General features: G+C 42.5%; 1 protein-coding gene across 1 annotated transcript in view; it reads left to right on the top strand.

The window, feature by feature from the left end:
• The window catches only part of KIT (KIT proto-oncogene, receptor tyrosine kinase), a 74,126-nt gene extending 67,117 nt beyond the window's left edge, over positions 1–7,009 (top strand). Inside the window, exons 18-21 of the mRNA XM_066631933.1 lie at positions 1,523–1,634; positions 1,773–1,872; positions 4,836–4,941; positions 6,038–7,009. Coding sequence (XP_066488030.1) covers positions 1,523–1,634; positions 1,773–1,872; positions 4,836–4,941; positions 6,038–6,163 — 444 coding nt within the window. The 3' untranslated portion in view covers positions 6,164–7,009. The remainder of the gene's footprint in view (positions 1–1,522; positions 1,635–1,772; positions 1,873–4,835; positions 4,942–6,037) is intronic.
• Positions 7,010–27,104: the final 20,095 nt, after the last annotated feature.

Here is a 27,104-nt window from a genome sequence, read left to right as displayed (position 1 = left end):
CAGGAGCAATTCAGTCATCTTGGGGTGATCAAATATACAGTGATGTTAAGGTTACTGTTCTAATTGAGGGCTTTTGCTGCACATTATTTGATAAAGCAACGGCACAAATTGCTTCCCTTAAACCAAACGACAAGTTCTTGTCCTACCCAATGGTGGTAGCTGTTCAATGAAATGTACAGTGTGATCCTTTGAAGTGGAGCAATAACAACATGAGAGTGTGCACTGGATGTCAGATGAGAAGGTTCATCATGTAGTTTACAGGAAATAAACTCTGTACTGATGTCAAAACTGGAATTGGTTGTATAGTAACTAGACAAACTGTGGCAACTGTATAGAAAGAATCAGACTAGGGAGCTACTTCAGATGTGTCTAAAAGGGAACCTAGTAGGACTTTTGATATTTCTTCCTTGGAGCGGCAGCCCCCTTGCCAAGTGCCAGATCATAAACTGCTTTCGCAGCATTTTTCTGCTTTAAAAATGATTTACTGTGAAGTATGGGGAGCCACTGCTCAAGAAAGACAAGCACAAAGCTGCCTTGAAAGCTAATAGCTCAGTTCTTGGGATACTGGACTCACAGCCCAATCCTCTGCTTTCCCCTCCCACCAATGCAGGTGTGTCAAAACAGCTTGCACTGCATCCTGTGGGTTGGGGCAGACTTGGAGGTCTGGGAAGGGAAGTTAAGATTCGGCTGCCATTGATGCTGCCAAACCCATGCCCTTCCTGGGCCAGATCTTAATTTTGTCCTTTCTGATGGTGTGTGTCAGCTTTTGTTAAGTCAGATGTAATTGTTTTCTCAGCTTTGTCATGATCTGAAAAACACAGCTATGTTGATGTTTTGGTAGTATAGAAAAGGTATTTAAATGTAATTACAGGGGGGCCATATTAACAGATTCCATATCTGCAGTTTCACTTATCTGCAGATGCACCCCCCACATGCTCATTTGTGTGATTGTTAGACTCACCCAAGGCTAAAATTCTTTCTTAAACCAGGTCGCTATAAACCTAGAAGCTCATAGCAACCTTCAGGCTGTCTTCTGACACCCTGGTCACTAGTGTGGGTCACTGGCCACCCTGACCATTTTCAGGGTCACTGGTCACCCTGAAAATAACTAGATTGATCATGATACAAAGTGATAACTTCCACTTCCTGTTGAGATCAAATTATTTTCAAGCAACCAGGCTGCTGGGCGGCAACCTGAAGGTCACTATGAGCTTCTAAGCTTAGAGTGACCTGGCTTAAGGAAGAACTTTAGCCTTGGGCAAGTAACAATTGCGTTAATGACCATTTGAGGGGGGTTGCAGGGACCTTGAGATAGGCATCTCCCATATCTGTAGTTTCTGATTTCCAAGAAGGCCCAGGAACCTATCTCCCATGAATCCTGGGGCACGCTTGTAATTGTTGATTAATGGTTAAAAGGGAGTCGGTTACATAATTTAAATGAATTAATCTGACAGTTTTGCTAATAATTGGCATACATTTTATATGAGACTCTTCTGTGTTTTTGTTTTTAATCTTTGTAAAGGCAAGGCTTCCTGTGAAGTGGATGGCACCTGAAAGTATTTTTGAATGTGTGTACACATTTGAGAGCGATGTCTGGTCTTATGGAATATTGCTTTGGGAACTCTTTTCTCTAGGTAAATGTGGTTATCTTTACCTTCCACAAATCAGCAAGAATCTAAAACTACATTTCTTTCCCTCCTTGAATAAATTCATTATTTTTTTTCTTTATTCCAAAGATATGACATATTAACAGTCAACTTCTGTGTTAACAGGAAGCAGTCCCTATCCTGGAATGCCAGTAGATTCCAAGTTCTATAAAAAGATTAAGGAAGGATACAGAATGTTGAGCCCAGATTTTGCACCTGCTGAAATGTGAGAGACCAATCTTGTCATAATTTTGACATGAAATATGCCTAATGTTAATGTTTTAAATGTTAATTTAAAAATAGATTTTTTTTTACTCCTTTCCTCAGTTGCAGTTAGTAGAATAACAGTGAAATCCTATGCATGTCTACTCAGAAACAAGCTCCACTGAACTAAGTGAAGCTTGCTTCCTGGTAAGTGTGCTTAGGATTGTAGCAGTAACTGTACTGTAGATATTCGCAGAAACCTTACCATTGCTTTAAAGTTGGTACTAAACACATTTGACCTGGGGGTAAGCTCCAGCAAAAGCAATGTCCCAACTACACATATGTAGGATTGGGACATCACATTTGTGTAATGATCTATACTCAAAGTCAAACCTTTATGAAAAATAAATCCAAAAAACAGCATCCAGTAACATGGTGCACAAAATCCTTCACCAAGTAAAGCTGGATTGTAAAGTCTATAAATAATATCAATTTAGTACATTTATATATGAGCATGTTAAGTCAATTTACACTGCATTGGGCCATTGGTCAGTCTTGCCCAGTATTGTTACCTTTGACTAGAAGCTGCTCTGGAAGCAGCAGAAGTCCCTTTCCAACCCAGTTCTGAGGCCCAACTTCTAACTAGAGATGTATGATAGGCATACTGTATGAAGCTGCCTTAACCTGAGTTGGCTTAACCTGGGACCTTTCCCATGCAAAGTATGTGCTCTGCTGCTGAGCTATGGCCCTGCATATATTTGTGCCCCCTTCACTTCATCCCAACCACTGGAAGTCCTGCTCATGCAAGGCCCGCCACCATCTTGAACATTCAGCAGGTATTTCCCATGAATTTTTCAGCCTGTCTTCTACTGCAGTGGTTCCCAACTTTTTTTCGCTTGGCAGCCCATTTCCATAAACTGTGCCCCTCACATTAGCAGAATGTTTATAATTAATAAAGTTGCTGTTTTTTCAGCTACTGATCCATGTCTGATAATACACAAATTGATGACCAAAAACTAGAAGTTGATGGGGTTTTCACAGCAAGTTAGCTGCCTTCCTTCTTGCCTTGCCAGCCCCACAAGGCATTCTAATACAGATCTGTCCTTTTCTGCCATTATTCAATTTTTTTTCAAATACCCCTAAAAGACCTGGCAGGTACTCCTGGGGGTACATGTACCCCTGGTTGGGAACCACTGTTCTATCTGGAATAGAAATGTGAATGCAGTCCCAGAGTTTGAGGTAGAAAAGTTGAACCACTGAAATTTGGAATACAGCCAACACTTTCTAAACTGCAGTAAGCAAATAACAACCAAATAAAGAAAACTTGCTAAATAGAACGTGATATTCCAAAGTTAACCTGACCTAATTTGCCACTTTAACTGACTTACTTTGTTGAACAGATGAAGCCAGCTATGAGGATCAGCTGGTTTTGATAACTGGTTCTTCTGGACCTGTTGCTTTTATTTTTTATTTACTGTCAGCACTGTGCAAGGCCCTTTATAAATAGAGTTAGATGTAGTCCCTGCCCTGAAGGAGAGAGATGCGAGGAGAGATGATGCACAAGGAAAGGCAGAATGGGAATAAGGCAAGGGGCATCCTAGATCAGAACAGTGACGCAAAGGAGCTCTACGAGATGGATTTGGGGAGACATTTAGAGAAACATTCCATTGACAAAGACAAACCAGTTCACAACACCTGCATGGTTGCCCGACTCTACAAGTCCATCCTCTAAGACAGGGGTGTCAAACTTGTTTCATGGTTGGCAACCTCAAGTCTCGAAAGACTATGGTATAAGCCTACAGCACCCGGTATCCCCAGGCGGCCTCCCATTCAAGTACTAACCAGGCCTGAGCCTGCTTAGCTTCCGAGATCAGACGAGATCGGGCATGTACAGGGTAATAGATCATCAACGTGTTTCATACCAAGGGCTGAGGGCCAAATAGCATTAATGATAACTGCTGGGGGCTGGAAGTGATGTCATTAAGCAGGAATTGATGTCATTAAACAGGTCATAATAAAAAATAAGCACTTTTTTCTTACTTAGGAAGTCATTAGCTGCAAACAACAGAGGAGAAAATACACAAACCTTGATCATATTTCAAGATATGAGAGAGCCCAATTTTCACGTGGCCTGCCCTTTCAGTCATAACACCACAGCACTGATCAGCAGATGAGAGCCTGAGGACCGGATAAAAAGCTTCCACAGGCCGCATCCGACCCCCAGGCCTTCTGTTTGACACCCTTGCTCTAAGAGTTTCATGTACTGTTGGAACATTTCTTTGACATTCCTCCAGTAGCCACATATACAGCTAAAGAGGCAAACTGTTTTTCAGCTTAAAAATGGCTCATCTTTCAGCCATGCAAGCACTTCAGAGGAACTCTGCTGTGAGTGTAGTTTTAGCATTTATGTATCACCAACATATTCATAGTGCATCGCATATATCACCTTGCTAAGATCACTATTATTCAATATGTTGGAACTGTGGGACTGGTGGGTGGCAATATAGCTACTGTGCTGCACCAGCTCTTTGGGATTCCAGCACATATTTACAGTGTATGCCAGTCATTCTGATGCTCCTACTTTTCACCAACCAACTAATGGTTTGTTTTAAAAGCAATTGCATGATTCAGATTGTCCTGTACACTTTACTTGTGGATTGCTGGTACGCATTTAACCCCTGCTAATTGGGTAAGAGGCACTTTTTCAAGTGAGTGCTCCTTTTTTTAGCAGGGGGAGAGTAACTGGCCCACCTCACCCCAGCACTGTCTGTTCTAGTGGCTGTCTTCTGGTATTCATTTGCATCTTTTTAGATTGTGAGCCCTTTTGGGACAGGGAGCCATTTAGTTATTTGATTTTTCTCTGTAAACCGCTTTGTGAACTTTTAGTTGAAAAGTGGTATATAAATACTGTTAATAATAATAATAATTAGTTACATGTTCTCTGCTGTAAGATTCTCAGTTGATAAACTCTAACCATATTTTCAGGTATCAGATAATGAAGAGTTGCTGGGATGTTGATCCTTTACAGAGGCCAACTTTTAAGGAAATTGTGCAACTGATCGAAAAGCAGATTTCAGATACCACAAGCCATGTAAGCACTGAGCCTTTCAGCCTGGCTTCCTGAAGAAGATTAGTGTTGAGTGTCCTGTTTAATGTAGTTATGACACTGTAAATTTTTCTATTCCGATTTCATAAGCATCACATGGTTTTCTCAGTTGCAGGAAGCTTTAAGTGCAAGGAGGCAATCTTTAAATATGGCCCTTGGATACCTTTTGCCCATTCCAGCGGACCTTACTGTACAGACAGCATTTAATGGACTGTGGTCCAAAGTCAGCAGCTTTTCTTAAAACAATGGGGTCATCTTAGCTGGTTGCAGAAATTCCTGAGTGTTTGACCTGTGTTAATGCAGGAGAGTATGCAATCATAATAGTATGCTGGTCTGGGGAGATGGTAGGAGGGAGCATACAGCCAGATAGCTGACCATCCAGTTGTCATGCAGGGGGGTGAAAAGAGATGGGAACTGCCACAATAACCTAATGACGGTTGGCCACCTCAGAGCAATGTTATGCGATGGAAGTAATGTCAGGAGATGAAAGCATGCCCAATGTAATTTTTTTTTTAAATGCCACACACTTGGATCCATATGGATCAAAAGGCAAGGTAGACATCAAATCATAATCATTTCTAGATTTCAATGATGATGAAAGATATGAAAAGACTGGACATTGCTGGTATCCAATGATGTTCTCTTTGCTTTTTGACAAAGCTCAGAGGTTACTGAAGCTATTAGTCCTTGACTGACCAAGGGAGGTGAATTAGGCCGTTCAAGTGCAGGATGTGGGTTCCTGGATGTGGGCAGATGTGGAGAAAGGGAACTAGGATGGAGCAACTAAGCAGAGGGAACCTGGAGAACGAGGGACTGAAACAGAAGGCAGGAGCAGAAAGCTGCAGGGGGAAACAAGAGAAGCAGCGCGGAAGGTTAGGCACTCACAGGTTAGGGCTTGCAAGTACCTAGCTGATACTGAATAGCTTATAAGAAGAATAGGAAGCCACATTCCATCCTGGGTCCCAATCCAGGGCTTGTTCATGCATCCATCAGATGTAACTGAGCTCTCCTCAAAGAAATGCAAAGGAATTGATTGGTGGTTTGATATCCAGTAATGACTCTTAAATTATGTCTTCTCCAGATGTACTCAAACATCACAAGTGGCATTTGCGGTCAAGGAAATGCTGCAGATCATTTGGTGAGAATTAACTCAGTGGGCAGCAGTGCTTCATCTACTCAGCCCCTACTCACACACGAAAATGCTTGATGATAGACTCGGCCAGTCCAGTCCTGATGGAGAATCTACTGTTATTTTAGGAATGACTACTGGTTGCTCTCATTTTATTCACTTTTGCATCAAGGGTTGTGGGAATACTGCAGTAATTTTCTCTCTCTTTTTTAAATTACAAAGTTAGAAACAAAAGTAGATTATTCATCACAGTTGCAGAGGTATTACACTGTTTGCTAGAATATGTGTATAGTTGCTATGTCATATGCATTAGTATAGAACCAGATCCAGGAGTGGGGAAGAACATAATGAAACCTTGGGATGGGGTTTAAAAAAATATTTTTTTTAAATTGAAGCTCAAGAAATCTGATGTTTATGTTTTAAAATGAGTGAGTGCAAATATTCAAGTCACTTTCAATTACTTGCCGTACTTTGAAGTATTAGAAATGCAAGCGAAAGAAAAAGATGACATTCTGAGCAGAAGATACCACTGGAAGGAAACAGAGAGACCCAGAACAGTCTCTGATAATCTTGATCAAGTAAAGATGATGGGTCACCTTCTAGGGTGCTCAGAATGATTTGGCTGTTCTGTAGCTCTCATTCTGGGTGAGGGTAGGGTGACATGAAAGACAGTCATGATCTACTCCCATCCTAAATTTTGGAATGCATACTGTAGGTTCAGATCCATCCCTGTATTTTACAATTTAGGAATGAATGTCCAGTATACTTTTCTTCATTCCAGTATGAAAAGTCAGCCTTTTCATCAATTTCCATGTGTTATGCTTACATGAGTGCAAGCCAGCTTTCCAACCTTCTCCTTTTTACCAGTGCAATGTTGAGGTTCAGATGATGCTTGACAGCCACGTGGAATAGGACAGCTGCATCAGGAGGGGAAACAAGCAGAAGCTGCAAAGGCGAACTGAAAGCAGAGGCATACTTTGCTGATAGTTCCCTTCCTGACTTCCATTTGTTCCCACCTCTCTCTGCTGCCTTCCCATGCGACGTGTCATGCCATTGCCAAAGGTCATCTGACCCTCAGTGGGTTCAGTAAGAAGGAGGGGTTGGGGATGGTGGCTTGTGCCAGCACAACTTTTGCAAACACAACACTCTGGGTGCCTTCCAGTGAGCCCCAGCATGGGCGGGGGGGAACTACACTGTTTGTTGAATGGTCGTTTCCAAGTTAACAAAATAGTTGCATCCCCATCTCAAGTAAGTGTAAGAAAATGTAACATCTAATTCAGTTTTAGATCTGGTGGAGGCATATGTCTGGATTTCAGACAATCATATGTTCTTTGTATAGCTGCTGTGGTTACATAAGCAAATAGACAAGATGTTAATGGTATGAACTATATACCTTTAAATGGGAAAGCTCATCTGTCAAATTTTTTTAAATCAAGGAGTTTTGCCTTTCTCCCCAAAGCATCTCTTGGATTCATTGCTGTGCAGCTGTGAAGCTTTGCTTATTCCCCAGCTTTTTGTGTTCTGCAAGGGTGGCAATATTGATAAGAAGAGTAACTGTTGGAGACTTGAACATGTTTATGTTTGAGCCAAAATTCCATTTAGCAGGCAGGTGAACTCAGGAATGATTTGTTGTTGTTTTTGATTTAAAAAAAAAAAATCCCTACTGGCCCTGAACACAAAAGATGCTTAGAATTTTTGAGAACCCTTTGATTTTCCGTAAATCAGTAAAAACCTTGAAGAAAAGCATTTAAGTGATAGACTGAGTACTGAGGAAGTACCCTATTTGCAGTGGGCCAGAATTTCATTGCCCAGTTATTTGTACTTAATATACCAGCCTCTTCTGTTGAGTTTACATTTCCTTGTTAAGAGTTAACTATTTGCCCAAATGCAAGGTAACTTTAAATAAAGCATATACTGCCAGATTCCTTCTCAGTTTACACTGAATAGCACTAGCTTTTGCTGTATATCGGATATATAGCTGATTTTATTTCTTGTCACTTGGAATTCTAGTTACAGAAATTGCCAGTTTTCAAAAGTAAACGCTTGTACTGGAGTTGCTTACGCTGTTGCACCTTTCTGGATTTTGCTGAGGTTTGGTGTGGGGAGAAAGGCTTGATTACAGCCACCACATACGCAGGGGCTTATCATTCTGTTTTGTGAAGGGAAATATTCTGTCTGCACCCAGGATTTGTTATTACACATGCAGGCCATCCCCTATGAGGAGAATGAGGAAATTGTTGCAGGCACAAAATTCTGTGCCTCAAAACCGTGCATGGGTACTGAAGCTTCTGGGTTGTGGTCATTCTGTAGCCCTGTTCTCAACTTTATCACATTTGCATGTGTGAAAGGGGAGCAGAATCATGCCCCTGACCTCGCAGATTTAGCAGAAGTCATAAAAGAAACTGCAGGCATGAGCTCTGAATGCATGATAGGCAACTGTTCACAATTGTGACTCCCAGTCACATGCATAAATGATGCCCTTAGAGCTCCTGTCACAATTTCTGTTGACTGCACAGTTTGGGGATGAGCTCAGTGGGCATGATTCTGTCCCTATCACAGTTGTATTCCGTATACATGTGTAATAAAGAGTGATACCCAGACTTGTCTCTTATCCCCTTCCCCAGGCTATGTGATCATTATAAAAAAAAATATTTTGGCTTCCATAGCTGATATAAACAAATTTATTGTAATAACTAGTTACTGCGGTACTTCATTGGCACTTCACTGAAAGATTTTTTTCCTTTTAATATTCTCAAAAGTTATATTTTTATAATTTTGTTTTTTGTTGAAAACTTAGTTTTGCAGCTTGACATTTTCAGATTGTTCAGAGTGTTGTTTCAGGTGAATGCAGGAATGTAGCAATAATGTCTTTTCAATTCTTTATGGTTCTTCAGTCTTAAAAATATTTTTATAAATATATATATATATATATGCAACAACTGTATGTATAAATATGTTGACGTTTTAAAGTTGCATTGTTGAGAAATTTAAATAAAAGTGTAAATAATATACATTCATTCATAGGTGTTAGAGTGATATATTCCCCCCCCCCCCGAGTCAAACAATTAATGAAGATCCAGATTCAAATTCTGCACTCAACCATGACACTTTCTGGGTGACTTTGGGCCAGTCACTATGTCTCAGTCTCACCTACCTCACAGTGTTGCTGGGAGGACTAAAGGAGGGGAAGAACTATGTACACCACCCTGAGCTCCTTTAGAAGAAGAATGGTATAAAAATGTGAAAAATAAATAAACCACCAGATTTGGGCATATTCCAGTTTAGGACATATTCCCCAGGAGCAGTGCTCAGTTGGCATTGTGGAAGAGTGTCACAAGTCCCTGCCTTGCAAAAACATGGTTGCAAAATATACACAAAACATTCACTGACCTCCAGCCTACTTTTCCACTCCTGCATGCATAACTAATGCTTCATTTCTAAAATGAGACAGCTGAAAGCCAATCCTGGTCAAGTAGCCCTCTGCACATACTCAGAGCACTTAACATTCCTGCACATATTCATGGGTTGTACTCAGATTCCAAACAAGGTCTGGTACTAGACCTTCGTGAACCTTTGCTCCAGGGGTCTCCAAAAGGTTTCCAAACCTTTGGCCCCAGGCCTCATCTTATATCTTAACATGTTGTCAAGGGCCAGATGTGGCCTGCGGGCCTGGGTTTGGAGAACCCTTGGGTCAAGTAGCCAGGGTAGTGCATGACAGGGTCAAGTATTTGGATTTCATATAGTTGAGAGTGAGATCCTAGGATTAATGAGGCAACAGAAGTGTGTTCTAGCCAAGGGGGTTGCATCAAGGGGGTTTCAAATAATGTGTAGGACCTAAGTATTTCAGTACAATTGAAGCTAATGCAACTCAATGGAAACAACTTCCACAAGTGTAGCTCTGCTAGTCTGTTGCCACCAAATCACAGTTTTGTAGCACCATGAAGACTAAAAGTTTATGTCAATATTAAGTTGGAGGGAGTTCACGCCTGCTAAATCGGACTCTAGCCTACAACTGCTTTCGCTGAAATAGATTTGATAGTCTACAAAGTGCTGCAAGATTCCTGTTTTTGCTGTAATCAAAATAGTGATTATAAATATCTGTGTTCATGTATCTGCCTATAATGCCACCATAATATCCTTGTTAATTTCAGCACATATTTTGGGATGATAGATACATAACAGCAATGAGTGCCTCCTCTGGGTATACAAATCAGTATGGTCACCTTTGATTGCCAGTTGAATTCAGCCAAGTGACCTAATCCAGCCACTACTTGATATATCTGGCAGCCCCAGAGGTCTTCTGTGATTTCCCTTCGGAGGAAGGCATACATATCCTTCATATCTGCCCTTCCTGTCAGTTCCTTCCATATCATCTCAGGACTTGCTACACAATCCAGCCCAAATTAAGTTCTATGAAGTACAATTAATTTCAATGGGAAATATTTTAAAGTATGCTTAATTCCTCCTCCCATTGAAATCCATCAGACTAATTTGTTATTATAGGTTGGCAACCTTCAGTCTGGAAAGACTATGGAGGCAGGCTGTGCAACATGGCCTTTCCCAGTTTGAAGAGACACTTGGCCAACAGTCTGAGGCAAAGAGGCAAAGAAGGAAGGCCCATAGCCAGGGAGACAGACCAGGGACACACTACACTTGCTCCCAGTGTGGAAGGGATTGTCACTCCCGAATTGGCCTTTTCAGCCACACTAGACACTATGCCAGAACCATCATCCAGAGTGCGATACCATAGTCTTCCAAGACTGAAGGTTGCCAACACAATTTGTTATTATTACACAGAGAGAGAGAGACATGCCCCTGTATCCATGGGGGTCCATTCTGGAACCCCCCCCCTTCAGTTACTTAAAACCATGGATACAGGCAAACACCTGCCCCCACCCTCCAGAGCCAAGGGGAACTCTACTCCCTTCACCTCCGGAGGTTGTTTGAGCTGCAGGCGTCCGTTCATAGCCTCTATGGTCTGTTCATGAGCCCAGCAGGCAAAAAGACGCAACTTCCAGTTTCTGACACACTAGCCCCGTAACTGTGGGTGCTGTCCATGGTTGTCACAACATATGAACAGGGCCTAGGTACCAGTGAGTTTTGGCAAGAGGGATCGTGGATAATGAGCAGTGAAAAGCCTAGAGCAGGGATGTCATAAGACCCGCGGGCCAAAGGTGGCCCCTGGAAGCATTTTATCTGGTCCCAGTTATAATTGGGTTCTTCCAGCTTGATGATTTGGCTCTCATATCTTGAAAATATGAACAAGGTTAGCACATTTTCTCGTCTGTTATTTGCAGCTAATGAGTTGCTATGTGAGAACAAAGCGCTTGTTTCTGGTCATCATCTGCTTAATGATGTAACTTTCTGCTTAATGATATCATGGACCTCAGCAAGCACCCTGAATGCTAACTTCAGTCCTCTATGAAAAGTGTTGGACACCCCTGGCTTAGAGACTGAGGTTTACTTGCTCTTTCCCTTACTCTGGTGGTTCCCAAACTGTGAGCCATGGCTCTGTGGAGAGCCACGGAATCCTCGCCAAAAAAACCTGCTGCCCTATACACTGTATAGGATTGTAGCCCTAATGGGGAGCCACAGCCAATGGCCCAGTAGATCAAGGGAACCCCCAGTCAAAATAAGATTGAGAACCACTGCCTTACTCCACTGGTTTTATTTGAGAGTGTCTGTGCTAGCCTCAACTTGCTTTTCTCTCTTGTGAGTATCATGAGCCCCTGAGGGTTGGCAGGCAAATAAGTTCACCGTCTGTTGCCTGGTGTGATCTGTTGTAGTTGCCATTCTTTCATTGTTTTTCTTTACTTTTAAATAAAAAATGAATGTAGCCCTCATTAAATACCTAAAATTGCTCTCAAATGGTTTGGGTTGGAAGCTATGAGACTGACAGTAACTTCTGATCTGCGGTGATACAGGAAAATGCTGTCACTCTGAAAGTGTCTTATGGGGAAAATCCTGCAATTTTACAAGTGGAAGTGTTGAAAATCCATAGACAAAAAGCTGCAATTCTGCCTGTTAATGCCCCAGTATCACTGGTGACTATTACAAGTAATCAATTATCACCATTTATTTAGCACTTGCTTAACTAATCTTCTACAAGTAGGTCAAGCCGTTTAACAAGTATGTCAATTATATGTCAACATTAGGGTAAAAAGGGGAAACACTAAGACATCCAGGTTTTAAAACATGGGGGAGAAGACAGAAGGCATGAAATTAGGAGATTAGTAGCTAAGAGATGGACAAAACAATGGGGCTGGGGAGAGAATCATATACCCAAACAATACATCTGATTACTCCTCATCCTCTTACATTTTCTGCTTCATTTCTTTTTTTCATTCTCTATTGCTTGAACATGGATTTTTACCTAAACTAAACTTGGGCACATAGATCAAACATACAGACAGCATTATGTTAACAGCACTGACTTAACGTATATAATAAATTTTATTTTTCTCCAATATGTTTTTCTCTATATAATAGTGTATGAAAATATGGAACACAACTCCCTTTATTTTCTAGGTGACCATGCTTTCACTAGTGAATGTATTTGAGATGCAGACCTATGCACATATAGCACCTTGACATGCATGAAGCTTAGGTTTGTGAGAATTGGCCATATCCATGTATACGTATGCACCTATGTCACAGGACCAGTTCAAACAGTCAGGGGCCAGTGCTATGGGCCTGCTGCACCACCAGAACCTGCACTCCAGTGGTGCAAAATGTATGTCATACGTCTCTGCTTCTCCAATGGGTCTCCTTGGTCTGTGCCGGCCATTATGCTGACACAAAACTGAGATTAAGAGAGAGGGAACTGGGGGGTGAATGGGGATGATCCTGGCACATGTCAGTGCCACCAGGATCCACCCCTCCCTCCCCTGTTCCACCTCCTGCTCGCCAGACACTCCCCCATTCATATCCTTTCTACCCAGTTCTTCCCACCTGCCACCTCCATCACCAACTTACCAGTGCTGGCAGTGGGTGGCTCCTCCATTGGTGCGTGTATGGCCACCAACCATGTGAGCTGGTGGCCTTGTAGCACACACTGTCATCTCCGCCACTTGCAGTACTTCTACCACTTAGGAGAACAGGAAGCATTGACCCAACTTCCACAAACCTTAGGCCTTATTTACAATGACCTTATTTTGTAAATTTAAAAGTATGGTGACGTGCTGGCTTTATCCTTTACTCTGGCTTCATCAAATGACTCCTTTCTCCTTTGCTTGCCCCTGTGCCTGAAAATCCCTCCCACAACACTTAAGTGACAGTTCTTTACTCTTTAGCCTCTTTCTACAAATCCCTCCTCAAAGCCCACCTTTTCTGCAAAGCTTTGGACACAACCTTAATTCTCACCCTTTTTGAAATTTCATCTAAATGCACAAATGCATCTAAATGCACATAACACATAACCCCTGCTAACTAGTAAGAGGCACTTTTTCAAGTGGGTGCTCCTTTTTTTTTAGCAGGGGGAGAGTAACTGGCCCACCTCTCCCCAGCAGTGTCTTTCCTAGTGGCTGTCTGCTGGTGTTCTTTTGCATATTTTTATATTGTGAACCCTTTTGGGACAGGGAGCCATTAGTTATTTGATTTTTTTTCTGTAAACCGCTTTGGGAAACTTTTGTTAAAAAGCGGTATATAAATAGTTATTATTATTATTATTATTAACTGAACTGAATGCATATCCTTCTTCCCATTTACTCTCATGTACACCTTCCTTCCTTCCAACTTGCCTCCCATGTCAGTTACAGACAAGATGATTTCAACCTCCTTGCCGAAGGGACATGCGTTCTTGTTCTGACTCTGCAAGGAGCCATGCAGATTGATAGCATTCTGTGTGCAGGTGGGTGGATGGGCAGGTCTACTCCTGAAAGGGCTTTTTAAAAAGCCAACCCCAGTGTATGTACAGTACAGTAGTTGGAAAATAAAACCAGAGTGAAATCTTGAGCCACAAATAATGTTACTGGCTTGATTTGATCCCCCTTCACTCCCTCCTGTGCTATTTCTCCAGGAAGTGGAGATTTCAAACACTGGTTGCTTTGAGAGAATTGTGAACAGGACTACAGTGCTGTCATATGGCCAGGCCCCTGCTTGTATTGCTTAGAGGAAAAGTAACTGACGCCAGCAAGCGACGGGAAAATGTCTTAAGGAGGTAGAGCTTCTGTTATTTCAAGAGAGAAAAAGCGCAACTACAGTTATAATCGGTGCACATGACTATCATATGTGTGGAAGGGTGATATCGTATCTGCACTGGTTCAGAAAATGATGTAAAAGAAAGAATTGTTCCCAGTGTAGTTTAAGGGCCTTCTCAGATAATGTGCTGAATTGTTCACAAGTATGCTTACCCATTAAATGCGTAATAGTTATCCAGTCCATGATAACCTCTTGTTTTGATTACTGTTGTGTGTGGGGGGGGGGAGGGGGGCTGTCATTGAAGACTTCTTGGGAACTCCACTTTGTAGAAACTGCAGCTGCTAGATTACACACCGGGACCAGCAATAGGGAACAGACTTCATTGTTTCTGAACAGCTGCATTGGCTGTTAGTCTCTTTCTGGGCACAATTCAAAGCAGTGATTGTTACCTATAAAGCTTCAATAGCCAACCTATATAAGCAACTCCTATAAAGCTTGGGACCTGGCTACTTAAAGGAAAGTCTAGGCCATAAGTGTTTGTTTGTTTCACTATTCCCCTTTTTCACTATTAAAATCCTTTTGGTTTCATTTTTCATTAAAATCATATTGATTTCATTATAAATGCTATCCATTTTCATTAACAACCCCCAGTCATTTACATAAGCAGGGAGGGGGATCACCTATGGAGTGGAATTAGTTGCATATTCTTTTTTCTTTTTTAAATCACTGAAATTTCAAAAAAGAGGCAAGAGAATCTTCCTGACAGCTTCCATTTTCCTTCACAATTTCTCAGGCACAGTGTTACTCCAGAGCAGTGGGGGGAGGGGGGGAATAGCGGCTGCCACAAAAACTTTGCAGTTACCATTTTGTTTCACAACTCTTTGGCACCACACCAAGGACATCGGAGGGGGGAGAAATGGACATGGTGGTCAATATTGGAAAGAAAGGGACATTGGAAGAGCACCTGCCCTGGGCAGGGGTGGCCCATGACTGCCTCTCAGGCTTGGTGCTAGTTATGGAAAAGGCACTGGCAGCTTCCCCTTGATTCTCCACAGGAAAAGGAATGGAAGACATGAAGCTGCCACAGCAAGTGCTGCTCCTCTGGCAAGAACCAGGACATGATTGCCTTGCACTGCAAGTGGCGCAAGGCAGTCACTTCTGGGTTCTCTTCAGAGAAAGAGGTGCTGGCGACTTTGTGCCCCTGTTCCTTCTGCTGTGGTGGCTCTTCAAGGGAAGCCTCCACAGGAGGAGGAGTGTGAAGCTGCCAGAGTCTTCTCCTTTGGAGAGAACCTGGAAGTAATGTCACATTGTCACATGACATTGTGATGTCACTGCCCCAGGAGCCAGGGCAGTGCATGACAGCTCTGATGCGGTCGTCACCACCACCATAGTTTAAAAAAGAAAAGGGCCACCACTGCTTGGGTAAGATCCTATTACAGAAACAAATGGGAGCAGCTTCTGAAACAAATGGCACATATCTCTTCATTTCATTTAGGACCTCTCCTCAGTCATTGCAAAGAAATGAAAAAGGAACCAAATAGGCTCAATTTAGGCTGCAATCCTATCCATACTTACCTAGGAGTAAGCCCCATTGACTACAGTGGGATTTGCTTCTGTGTAGGCATGCATAAGATTGGGCTCGTAGTCCAATTTTTCCCATGTTCTAAAATAAATGCATGTTTTTTTATGTTTTTAGAACATGTTTTTAGAACATGTTTTTAGAACATGTTTTTCCCATGTTCTAAAATAAATGCACCCCCTACCCAAAGTGCTGTCTTCTTACATATGTGTATGTCCAATCCTGTGTTCTTCTTTTGAGACTCTCCTTTAGGCCCTCCATCCCCTGAAGTTAGGCAGGTGGTGACTGAAGAGAGATCCTTTGGCATTGTGGTGCCCCAGGTATGGACTGCTCTTCTCCCAGAGAAGCTCACCTGGCACGACGCTGATGTCTTTTTGGGATCAAGCAAAGCCTTTTTTAAAAATTTGCCCAGTCATTCTAGCACATTTTAAGACCATTTTTAATGGCTTGTGCTAGATTTTAATACTCCAGATGTTTCTGAGATTTCATTGTTCTTTAAAAATATGTAATCATAATATTTAGTTCCATTTAGAAGCAAATCCTGTCAATTTTTCTTAGTCCTGCATCTTGCAAACCTAACTGTTTTATACTAAAGTATAAACTAAACTACAGTATACTAAATGTATGATCTGGAAAAACCCTAATCTTTCAGTCCTCCCAGCCACAAACACTCTGTTTCCATTTCCCATTTAACAGAAAGGAGTGGGATAACTTTGCTGTCATGGGACAGCCTTGTTTTGGCAGTGGGAGAATAGACAGGTTCAATTATTTCACATATTTGTTGACACTTGCACCACAGCCCTGGAGAAGGGAAGTGCAAGAGGAAGGGTTTCTTTTCTAAGAAAATTAAAAGTCAGGATGTTTAACTTTCATAAAGTGGAAGAAACTTCTGTCACATCAGAAGAATCTTCTATATCACAAGCAGCACTTTGACTGCAATCCTATCCACACTTACCTGGGAGTAAGCCCCAGTAGCTATAATTAGCTTCTGAGTAGACATGCATAGGATTGGGCTCTTGGAAAAAAAAAAACACACCCTAATTTACCAAATAATCAATTGTTTTTACTTCATGGCCTATTTCCTTGTCAAATTTAACCTGTGAACTGTATCTTCTGCCATGCTGTTCAAAATAAGTGATGACTGAAGTGTTAAACTAGAGAAAAGGCATCTTCATTTTCTTTATAATCAAAGGCAACTTTTATTGTTTCTGCTTTAACTGCACAGTATTAAATTGCCTTCAGTCAGAAAATTTTGGAAATGTAAGAGTTCTATGCACAGCTGAAATGAAGTTCAGGGTGACAACAGCAAATACAGGATTCATTCTCAGTGTCACTAGAGATGGATGAAAACAGAGGCCTATCTAGGCTCCCTGGAGCACCCTGCTTTATTTATAGGCTTTTAGCAAGCATGGGCTATTAAAAAATATTTAAAAATAATTGTGGGCTTTTCCAATCTTAACTCTACCAGATCCTCCTTAAATATTCATGCACGCCAGACAGTTATTTACTGCTGAACCTTCTAGACCAATGGTTCCCAAACTGTGAGTCAGGACCCACTGGTGGGTCGTGACCTGATTTTTGGTGGGTCACCAAAGGGTGATGAAAATATCAGTGTCTAATTGCCTAAGCCCTGAAGCTATTCAAACATCAGATACTGTGTAGCTGCTGTCTTAAAAGGAGCTGAGCTCCTACAGTTTGCAAGTAAGTGTAAATATGCAGAGATAAATGTTTGTGGGTCTTTCTTTCTGGTTATTATTACTTATAAATAAATAATAAAATATTATTTCTTTCTATACCTCCTTTTTAAAAAGTCTGGTAAAGCTAGGTGGGTCCCAACAGAGTATTGTTTTAAAATGTGGCTCCTGGTGCTAAAAAGTTTGGGAACCACTGTCCTAGACTGCTCCTCTCTTTGATATCTTCCAGTGCAGTGGTTCTCACACATTTAGCACCAGGACCCACTTTGTAGAATGAGAATCTTGTCAGGACCCACAGGAAGTGATGCTGTGACCGGCAGTGACATTATCAAACAGGAAATTTTTTTTTTAAACAATCCTAGGCTGCAATCCTACCCACACTTGCCCAGAAGTAAGTCCCATTTACTAACATTGTTAAAAGAATATACATAGTAGCTTGTTAAAAGTACAGGTCTGTAACATTCCCCCAAATGCAGTCACAGACCAGGGTAGCATCAAGTCTACTATATTAAAAATAAAATATTGAAATGAATGGGGACCCACCTGAAATTGGCTCGCGACCCACCTAGTGGGTCCTGACCCACAGTTTGAGAAACACTGTTCTAGTGAGTTCTGGCACCTACTACTTATGTCAACCCATTTATGCCTTAAACCAAGTTCTATGTTCTATAGCTCTCCCATTATAATCGGGAACTCTTGTATCATGCCTCAACTCTCAAGGGCAGGTCTGGAGATGAAGCTATAGCCTTGCCTGAAAAAGCTAAGCAGGAGCAGCTTGGGTCTCAGACTGGAGGCAAGAAGCCACTGGCTTAACAGACAAAAGAATGTGGATTGGAAAGAAACGGATAGCATCCTGAGAACCAGCCTGAGGCATGTTTTGCAGCTGCCTGTGGAAGCTTGGAAAGCAGAAGAGCTGTGCAGCCAGGATGATGATTACACCATGAAAGGAAACATCTGGAGAAATGGAGAATCCTATGAGTTTCTATAACACATGCAAAAAAAAAAACCCATTTGAAAAAAGAGATTGTTATGGTCAGCCTGCCTATGTAAACCACCTTGAGTCTACAAGACTCAAATTTATGAGAAAGGTGGAATATAAATACTGGAATAAATAAATAAGCTTACTATGGCAGTGGATTTCAGTCTCTATCTTCAGGGAACTCGTTCCATATTAGTTTGTCTGCTGAAGAACACTGTTCACTGCAGAAGATTCTGGGGCATATTCCAAGGACCATGCTCACTTCACGTGGGGCCCCTTGGCCTCACTGCCTTCCAGTAATGGAGAATCCAGTCAAATCACTGTATTACGTAGAACACAGAGGAAAAACAGTAGTGGTGGCCTAGCTGTCTCTCAAGGAAGCTTATGCATCATTACTCATCTTCTGATTGAAAAAACTAATAAGCTGCCAAGGAACACTAGATTTCTCCAGAACACCAATTGAAAACCATTGCTTTATGGTTTTAAGTTTTGCATATTTCCTACACCCCCTGATGTGTTTGAGTCCAAGGCTGATTTTAGGAAAGAGAAGTCTTGTCCACTTACATTTACATCGATACCCTCTCCTTCTGTAAAATGCTGCCCAAGGAATCATCCAGTGGTAAGTATACTAGCTTCACTTAAGGCCCAATCCTATCCAACTTTCCAACACTGATGCAGCTGCAATGGAGCCCTGACATAAGGGGACAAACATTCCCCTACCTTGAGAAGGCCTCCGTGACTACCCCACCACTGCAGGATGTGTTGTACTCCCCATTGACATGGCTGCAACAGAGCTGGGAAGCTGGATAGGATTGGGCCCTGAGAACACAATTCTAGGCATGTCTACTCAGAAGTAAGGTCCACTGAGTTCAATGGCACTTACTCTGAGGTAAGTGTGTATAGGATTGCAGCCTTTTGAAGCTACCAAATAATATAGGTGACAATGGGGATATTTGGACATGGGTATATAATGTTGTTTTCAGCTCATGCCTTATTCAGTCTACAAAAATAACAGGAAGATGTGGGGTGACCTGATGCACAAAATCGCCAAACAATTCATTGGAGTAATCATGTTCCTTTTATTTTCTGTTCAACACTTGCCTTCAGGTCAATATTTAGTTCCCCTCTGTGTGCTTATTGATATTTTCTCACCTTCTAGTATTTGTTCTGTGCTTTCATTAGGCAGTGAAGCCAATTTTAACAGGTGAATGGAAAATAATTATCTGGATGATTATTTTGTGCTCCTCTTCTAAAGCTACCATTCTAATTGCTGTGTGTGTAATAATGTTTTTCTTCCAAGCTTCTCACCATTGTTCAATCAATTTATATTCCATTAGCTGGTGACCCAATCCTATGACCTGTTGCACCAGCAAGTAGAAATTTAGGCCACAGTCCTAACCAGGTCCTAATTTGTTCAATGGGGCTTACTCCCAGGAAAGTGTGGTTAGGATTGCAGCCTTAGGAAGGTACAGCAGAAGTGCTGCATCTTGACAACTTTGTAGCCTGTGATGTTGCACTGGTAATGTAAACCAATTGGTACGAACTTACGTAAGCTGATTCAGGACTGAATCCATCAGCAAATCAACCACTATTCACAGACCTGTGATAACTGCCTTGAGTAGAAGACTGTGTATGGCTCAGAACTGAAAAAGGGCAACATGTAGGCAACCTTCAGTCTCGAAAGACTACGGTATCGCACTCTGAAAGGTGGTTCTGGAACAGCGTCTAGTGTGGCTGAAAAGGCCGATTCGGGAGTGACAATCCCTTCCACACTGGGAGCAAGTGCAGTCTGTCCCTGGTCTGTCTCCCTGGCTATGGGCCTTCCTTCTTTGCCTCTTTGCCTCAGACTGTTGGCCAAGTGTCTCTTCAAACTGGGAAAGGCCATGCTGCACAGCCTGCCTCCAAGCGGGCCGCTCAGAGGCCAGGGTTTCCCACCTGTTGAGGTCCACTCCTAAGGCCTTCAGATCCCTCTTGCAGATGTCCTTGTTTCACAGCTGTGGTCTACCTGTAGGGCGCTTTCCCTGGACGAGTTCTCCATAGAGGAGATCCTTTGGGATCCGGCCAACTGCCTTGGGAACTGCCTTGAGTAGAAGACAGTGTATGTCTCAGAACTGAAAAAGGGCAAACTGAGAACAAATCCTATTAGTGTAGCCCAGTGGACCCATTGTTTCCTACAGCCCAGTCCTTACTACCCACATGGCAATGTAGCACTATCCCATGGAGGAGTTTTGACCTCTGGAGGCCTCCTTGGGGTAAAGGAACATTTGTTCCCTTGCCCCAGGCAGCCACCATGGATCAACTTGAACCTGCAACAGCTCAATGTCTGCGGAGACCAATGAATCAGGTCACCAATCCCACCTCCTTCCTGGGCCCAATCTACTCTTACCTTAAGAAGTAACATACCATAGGGACAGAAACAGAGCAACAGTATTGCCTTTATTGCCAATATTGCTAATAATGTCCCCCACCAAATTTTAAAAGAGTATGTTAAAAAACAGAAGGTATGAGATAAAAATAAATGAGGAAATGGCAGTGGAAAAAGAAGCACAATAATACTGAGCTTTCATGTAGCAGTTGAGAGTCTGCAAGTTTCTTCACATGTATTTGTTTAGTAAACCTCACTCCCATGAGTTAGGCCAGCATTCTGATCCCCTTCCTGAAGATGAGGAGCTAAGACAGAGAGACAGTAGCTTGCTTGAGACCAAGCAGCGGTGTAGCTGGAAGGAATACCGCCCCAGGGCACAGCTTCCAGGGCAGCCCCCTGAACTGGGCATCTGTCTGACCTGTACCCCTCCAAACATGACCGGAACTGCTGCCTCACTGTGGTGGCCTCCCTGGCCTCAGAAAGCCTTTGAAGGTCTTCTTCAAAGAAGGCCTTAGAACAGGGGTGCCCAAACCCCGGCCCTGGGGCCACATGCGGCCCTCAAGGCTTCTCAATGCGGCCCTCAGGGAGCCCCCAGTCTCCAATGAGCCTCTGGCCCTCCAGAGATTTGTTGGAGCCTGCACTGGCCCGATGCAACTGCTCTCAGCGTGAGGGAAACCTCACTGTTTGATGTCTTGCATGAGCTGTGGGATGAGGGCTTCCTCCACTGCTTGCTGTTTCATGTCTGTGATGCAGTAGCAGCAGCAAAGGAAAGGCCAGCAAGGAAATTGCAAGACCTTCATTCATTCATATAAATTCACTTTAATATATTCATTTATGTATACTTATGTAAATGTATTCAAATTTTAAATGTAAATTAATTCTTTTTTTTCTCCTGGCCCCCGACACAGTGTCAGAGAGATGATGTGGCCCTCCTGCCAAAAACTTTGGACACCCCTGCCTTAGAACATCATTTCTGATTTTTCAGGCACAACCAGAAGTGGTTTTAAGGCCTTTAGAAGGCCATGTGGCCCTCAGATTGCCTTCTAAAGACCTTAAAATGTCACTTCTGATTTTACCCCAAAACTGGAAGTGACATTCTAAAGCCTTCAGGAGGCATCAGAACACCTTCTGGACATGACCGAACCACAGTTCCAGTTACATTTAGAGAGGGCACAGGGACGGTTGCAAGCGGGGGGGGGGCAGGATCCCAGCAGCTAAGGCAGTGGTGGCATTGCCGTCCCCATGGAGTGTTGCCTGGGGTCACAGCACCCTTGTGACGCCCCTCAGCTACGCAACTGAGACCCAGTACAAATGTTAAAAAGATTTACTCTGTGTGTGTGTGTGAGAGAGAGGGGGGGGTATGCCTGCTGTAGACTCATGAAGATTACAATGGACATGATTAGGAAAATTGCCATCTTCTACAGTGTTTCTCAAACTCGGGGTTAGGACCCACTAAGTGGGTTGCAAGTCAATTTCAGGTGGGTCCCTTTTCATTTCAATATTTTATTTTGAATATATTAGACTTGGTGCTACCATGGTATATGACTATATTTGGGGGAATGTTATAGGCCTGTACTTTGAACAAGCTACTATGTATACTCTTTTAACAATGATAGAAAATGGGACTTACTCCTGGGTAAGTGTGGGGAAGATTGCAGACTAGGATTGTTAAAAATATTCCTGCTTGATTATGTCACTTCCGGCCATGACTTCACTTCTGGTGGGTCCTGAGAGTTTCTCATTCTAAAAAGTGGGTCCCGGTGCTAAATGTGTGAGAACCACTGTTCTATGAGGTCCATTTTAGATCTTTCACTGCTCAGACAAGTAGATAACTCATGTGAGGAGAAGTGGGAGTGAAGAGTTAGCTGACTAGAATAATTGCTGTACCAGCTGGCCAAAGTGACATTTGAACTTCCTGGCACACAGATCCACAATGTTATCTGCTAAACTGCAACTGTTCTCATAAAACTGTGAAAAGCATTTTCCTTTATACCACAAAACATAAAAGGTAGAATACTTGAGTGGGAGCAATTTTTATTATTATATTACATGTTAATATAAATTCACATAAAATGGGAGTTATAAGATCTAGAACTCTCAAGAAGATTCCATGGCCTCTTTTTCAACAATCTATTCTAGAAACACTTCTTTGTTTTCCATCAGCTGTGAAGCATTCATTCTCATTTTTTTTTTGACATTGTTATCTTTAGTGTGCAAGTGTTGACTATAATTCATTGCCTGTTTTCCTACCCACATTCTCATTTCCAGTGCAAGTTCTTTTTGAACAACAGACTTGGAACTATTCTTCATGAAACCAAATTGGCCACTTCCTGAGTCTAGCATTTTCCTTTATATCACAAAACTCATTTCTGACTTTAATTACTACTTCAGGTCTTTATGGCTGCTTAATTATTCTTCTAAGCTTTTGCCTTTTAAATTCTTCAGCCCCTAGTAGCACAGAACCTTTCCACATCTAACTGATCTGCTGTACAGAAACTGGCTTCAACACCACCTAACCCAAGGGTGTCAAACTCACTTTCATATGGAGGGCTGAATAGCATGCATGGCGTCTGCTGAGGGCCGGAAGTGATACCACTAAGCAGGAGGTGACATCATTAAACAGCTGATGACCAGAAATAAGAACTGTTTTCTCAGGAACTCATTAGCTGCAAACAACAGAAGATAAAATGTGCAAATCTTGATCATATTTCCAAGATATGGGAAAGCCTGACTATCATGCAGGTTGCCCTTTCAGCAGTGACACCTTAGTGAGAGTAGGTGCTGTGGAGGTGGTGCTGTGGGAGCCCAAGGTTCAGAGAAAGAGCTTCCGCAGACCATATCCTGCCCCTGTGCCTTGTCTGACACCCCTGACCTAAGCTGATCTTTTTGCCAGTGATCAGAGCTGGGTGACCACAGTTTAGCTAGGTGATGTGTAGACTTGACCTGATCTCTATCCAAAATACAAGTAAAGCATGAATAGTGGACAGCACCGAGTTGGATACTATATGAAAGGGTAATACAGCACCAACTACCAGGATATTAATGAGGCAACAGAAAAAAAACAGAAAGGAGAGCAATACTGGCTCAAGACTTCCTGACACCAGAGGCAGCTGGCCAAGTGCTGCCCCCCCCAATGATGTGACAGATGCACTATGTCAGTACTCTACTCCCCTCCACATTTTCTCTTCCTCTCTATCCTCTTCTTCTTGGGAGTCGAAGGAGAAGCAATGGAAGCAAGTAGGTAGACAGAAATGAGCATCCCCCACCAAGCTGCTGCCTAAGGCAACCGCTTCAGTTGGCCTCATGGATGGGCCAGCCCTAGGGGAGAGGTCATACACCATGGTGGTGGCCAAATTCTTGAGTGAGCTCAGATCGCTTGTGTCCAACATTCATTGACATCATTCCTAGGTCTGGCACAAACAAGATCAATGTTTCATTTTGCTTCTGTTTTCCCTACTGAGTGTCAAGTCTCAAATAGCGAATATTGTGTTAAACAAATCCAAAGAACAAAAATCAGCAACTTCTGGTTACCAGAGACTATCAATTACTGGCTGTCACATGCAACCACCCTGTACACAGAAAGATCAATCACAGCCTGCTCTGCATATGCAGGGAGAAGAGAATATGAATCCTGAGACTAGGTCATAGCGTGCCACTTCAGATTGGGGGGGGGGTGGCTGCTCTTAAATTCTCTCCCACATTTTAAAAAGTCCAACAAGAAAAAGAACAGCACATTAGGGTGTAGAGCCTACTGTCTTTGCAACATTTTTTATTTTTATTTTTTGACAAAGAAAAGCATTCAATATTTGAACCCCTACAATCTGAAGTGGAATAGGTTACCTTGTATCTCTAATCTCATTTTGAGACAGGTATAGATCAGACCCACTTCTATGTCAGTTGCCCAGTATAGACAGGCATTTCTTTTTGTTTGTAAGGCAACCTGAATAGTAAGACAGGGCAGAAATAACACTGGGCATCAGTAAGTGTGAGTATTCTGTATTTTTAGTCCTCAGTGGTGAATGGGGTGGGTGGGAAATCATCCAATCATGCCTGCTCTGGTGGGACAGTGACCAAGTAGACTGAAATGTCTTTGCTTTCTTTCCTTTTCCATGGTACCACCTATCAAGCTTCCATGCAATGTCTGCTTCAGACATTAGATAATATGGATAATGCATTGGATAATTGGAGAAAATGGGTAATAAAGAAGATATGGTCATGTTTCATTCTCTTGTTGACCTTTAATTTATGACTACCTTACAGAAAAAAGGCTACACTCTTATTCATGCTCACTTGGGAGTAAGCCCCTTTGTCATGAGTGAGATCTAGAGCCCAATCCTATGCATGTCTACTCAGAAGTAAGTCCCATTATATTCAATGGGGCTTACTCCCAGCTAAGTGTGGATAGGATTGCAACCTTACTTCTGTATAAACATCCATGCAATACCCAGAGTGCAGGTGTGCTAAATTTATAGTCCAATCCTGTGCTTACTTACTCAGAAATAAGCCCATCTGAATTCAGTAGGGTTTAGTGCCAGGTAAAAAGTTCAAAGGATTGCAGCCTTAAGCACATTAAATTCCTATTAGCTTCATGCTGGAGTTAAAGATGTGTATCATTCTCTCTAGCTGAAAGGGATAGTACTTACAATGAAGTCCTGGGCATGTTTACTAAGAAGGAAATCCAACTAGTTTAGTAGGTCTTTTTTCCCATTAAGTGTGACTTGGAAACTACAAGCATAAGCACTTTTCACTTGGACTGAAAAGTGTGACCATGCTAAATACAAACAAATGTGCTCCTAAGAGGGGGGGGGGGAAAGAAAGAACCAACATTGAGCTCTATCTCTATATATATTGTCCACGTTACTGTTTGATCTGAAGGCCTTAGGAGTGGACCTCAACAAGTGGGAAACCCTGGCCTCTGAGCGGCCCGCTCGGAGGCAGGCTGTGCAGCATGGCCTTTCCCAGTTTGAAGAGACACTTGGCCAACAGACTGAGGCAAAGAAGGAAGGCCCATAGCCAGGGAGACAGACCAGGGACAGACTGCACTTGCTCCCAGTGTGGGAGGGATTGTCACTCCCGAATTACTAGATGCTGTTCCAGAACCACCATTCAGAGCATGATACCATAGTCTTTCGAGACTGAAGGTTGCCAACAGTCAACAGTTACTGTTTGATTATTAAGTGGAGGAAATTGTTCTCTTCAACCATGAATGTTACCTATGCTTTCCCAAAGTATTATCAGACCATTTGTGTGGTAATTATTTTTAAAGTAAAATTAGGTGCTTGGAAAGGTTTAAAGTAATTCTGGCTCAATTTAATGCTGCTTTCTGGACCATTACAAATAGATGAGCATCTGCTTTTCTCCCTCTGTGCCACCAGCCCTCCTCACACACCAAATTATACAGAATGCAGTCACCATGTAGAAATGAAACATCTCAGAAATGATTCTTTTGGCGACATAATCAAGCAAGCAATTATTGCATTATCTTCAAATTAGGGTTATACATTATTAATCCATGTTCTGTGGGGAGAGAGGGGAATGTTTCTGTAAAAGCATATTTTCTGGCTTGTGTGATAACCCAGACCCAAGTATAAATGTACACGAACAAAAGATTACTAGATTCCCATGTTCAGTTTTAAAATTCCATTGGACTTTTCCAGAAAAGGAGGGAGAGGCAGCTGCAATCTGGAGCCTCCTGGCACCCAGGGCTGGGCAACATGGTGATGCCAAAGTGTCACCACCCCTGTGTTAACATGTCACCTCCATGCCTGTGTGCTAAATTACCCACAGAGTACCCAGGAAATACCCAGAGCACCATGGGGGGTGTGCTGCCCCAGCCAACCCTCCTGGGTACCACAGCCTCCCAGGCATCCTCTGTGGCCTGCTGCCTGGAACTCCCCACCCACTTGCTTCATCTGCCACTGGGGAGAGGGAAAGCACTGGTCTTGATTAACAAATACGTTCAGGGTCTATCCAGGCTATCTGTACTAAAAATGCATGGTTACTGCAGAAGGTCCAGATGTTTTCAAGAGCATCATGCTAGCTTTGTGGAAACCTGTGGGCATTGTGCCCCTCTCCAGTTCAGCCCAAGCGTGGAACTGCACATCTAAAGGGGCAGGGTAAGACACCAGAGAGACACTGGAGAGAAAGGGAGCAAGTATTGGCTACAATTTGGGTATTGCTGCAAGAAGGGATTATTAAATGATGATAAAATTCACAAGGGGGAGTGGGGTCAATAGAACATGGTTGCTTCATAGCCAAGTCCT

The sequence above is a fragment of the Tiliqua scincoides genome, chromosome 6 (assembly GCF_035046505.1).
Source record: "Tiliqua scincoides isolate rTilSci1 chromosome 6, rTilSci1.hap2, whole genome shotgun sequence".
Lineage (NCBI taxonomy): Eukaryota > Metazoa > Chordata > Lepidosauria > Squamata > Scincidae > Tiliqua > Tiliqua scincoides.
This window is presented reverse-complemented; position numbering and strand designations above follow the sequence as displayed.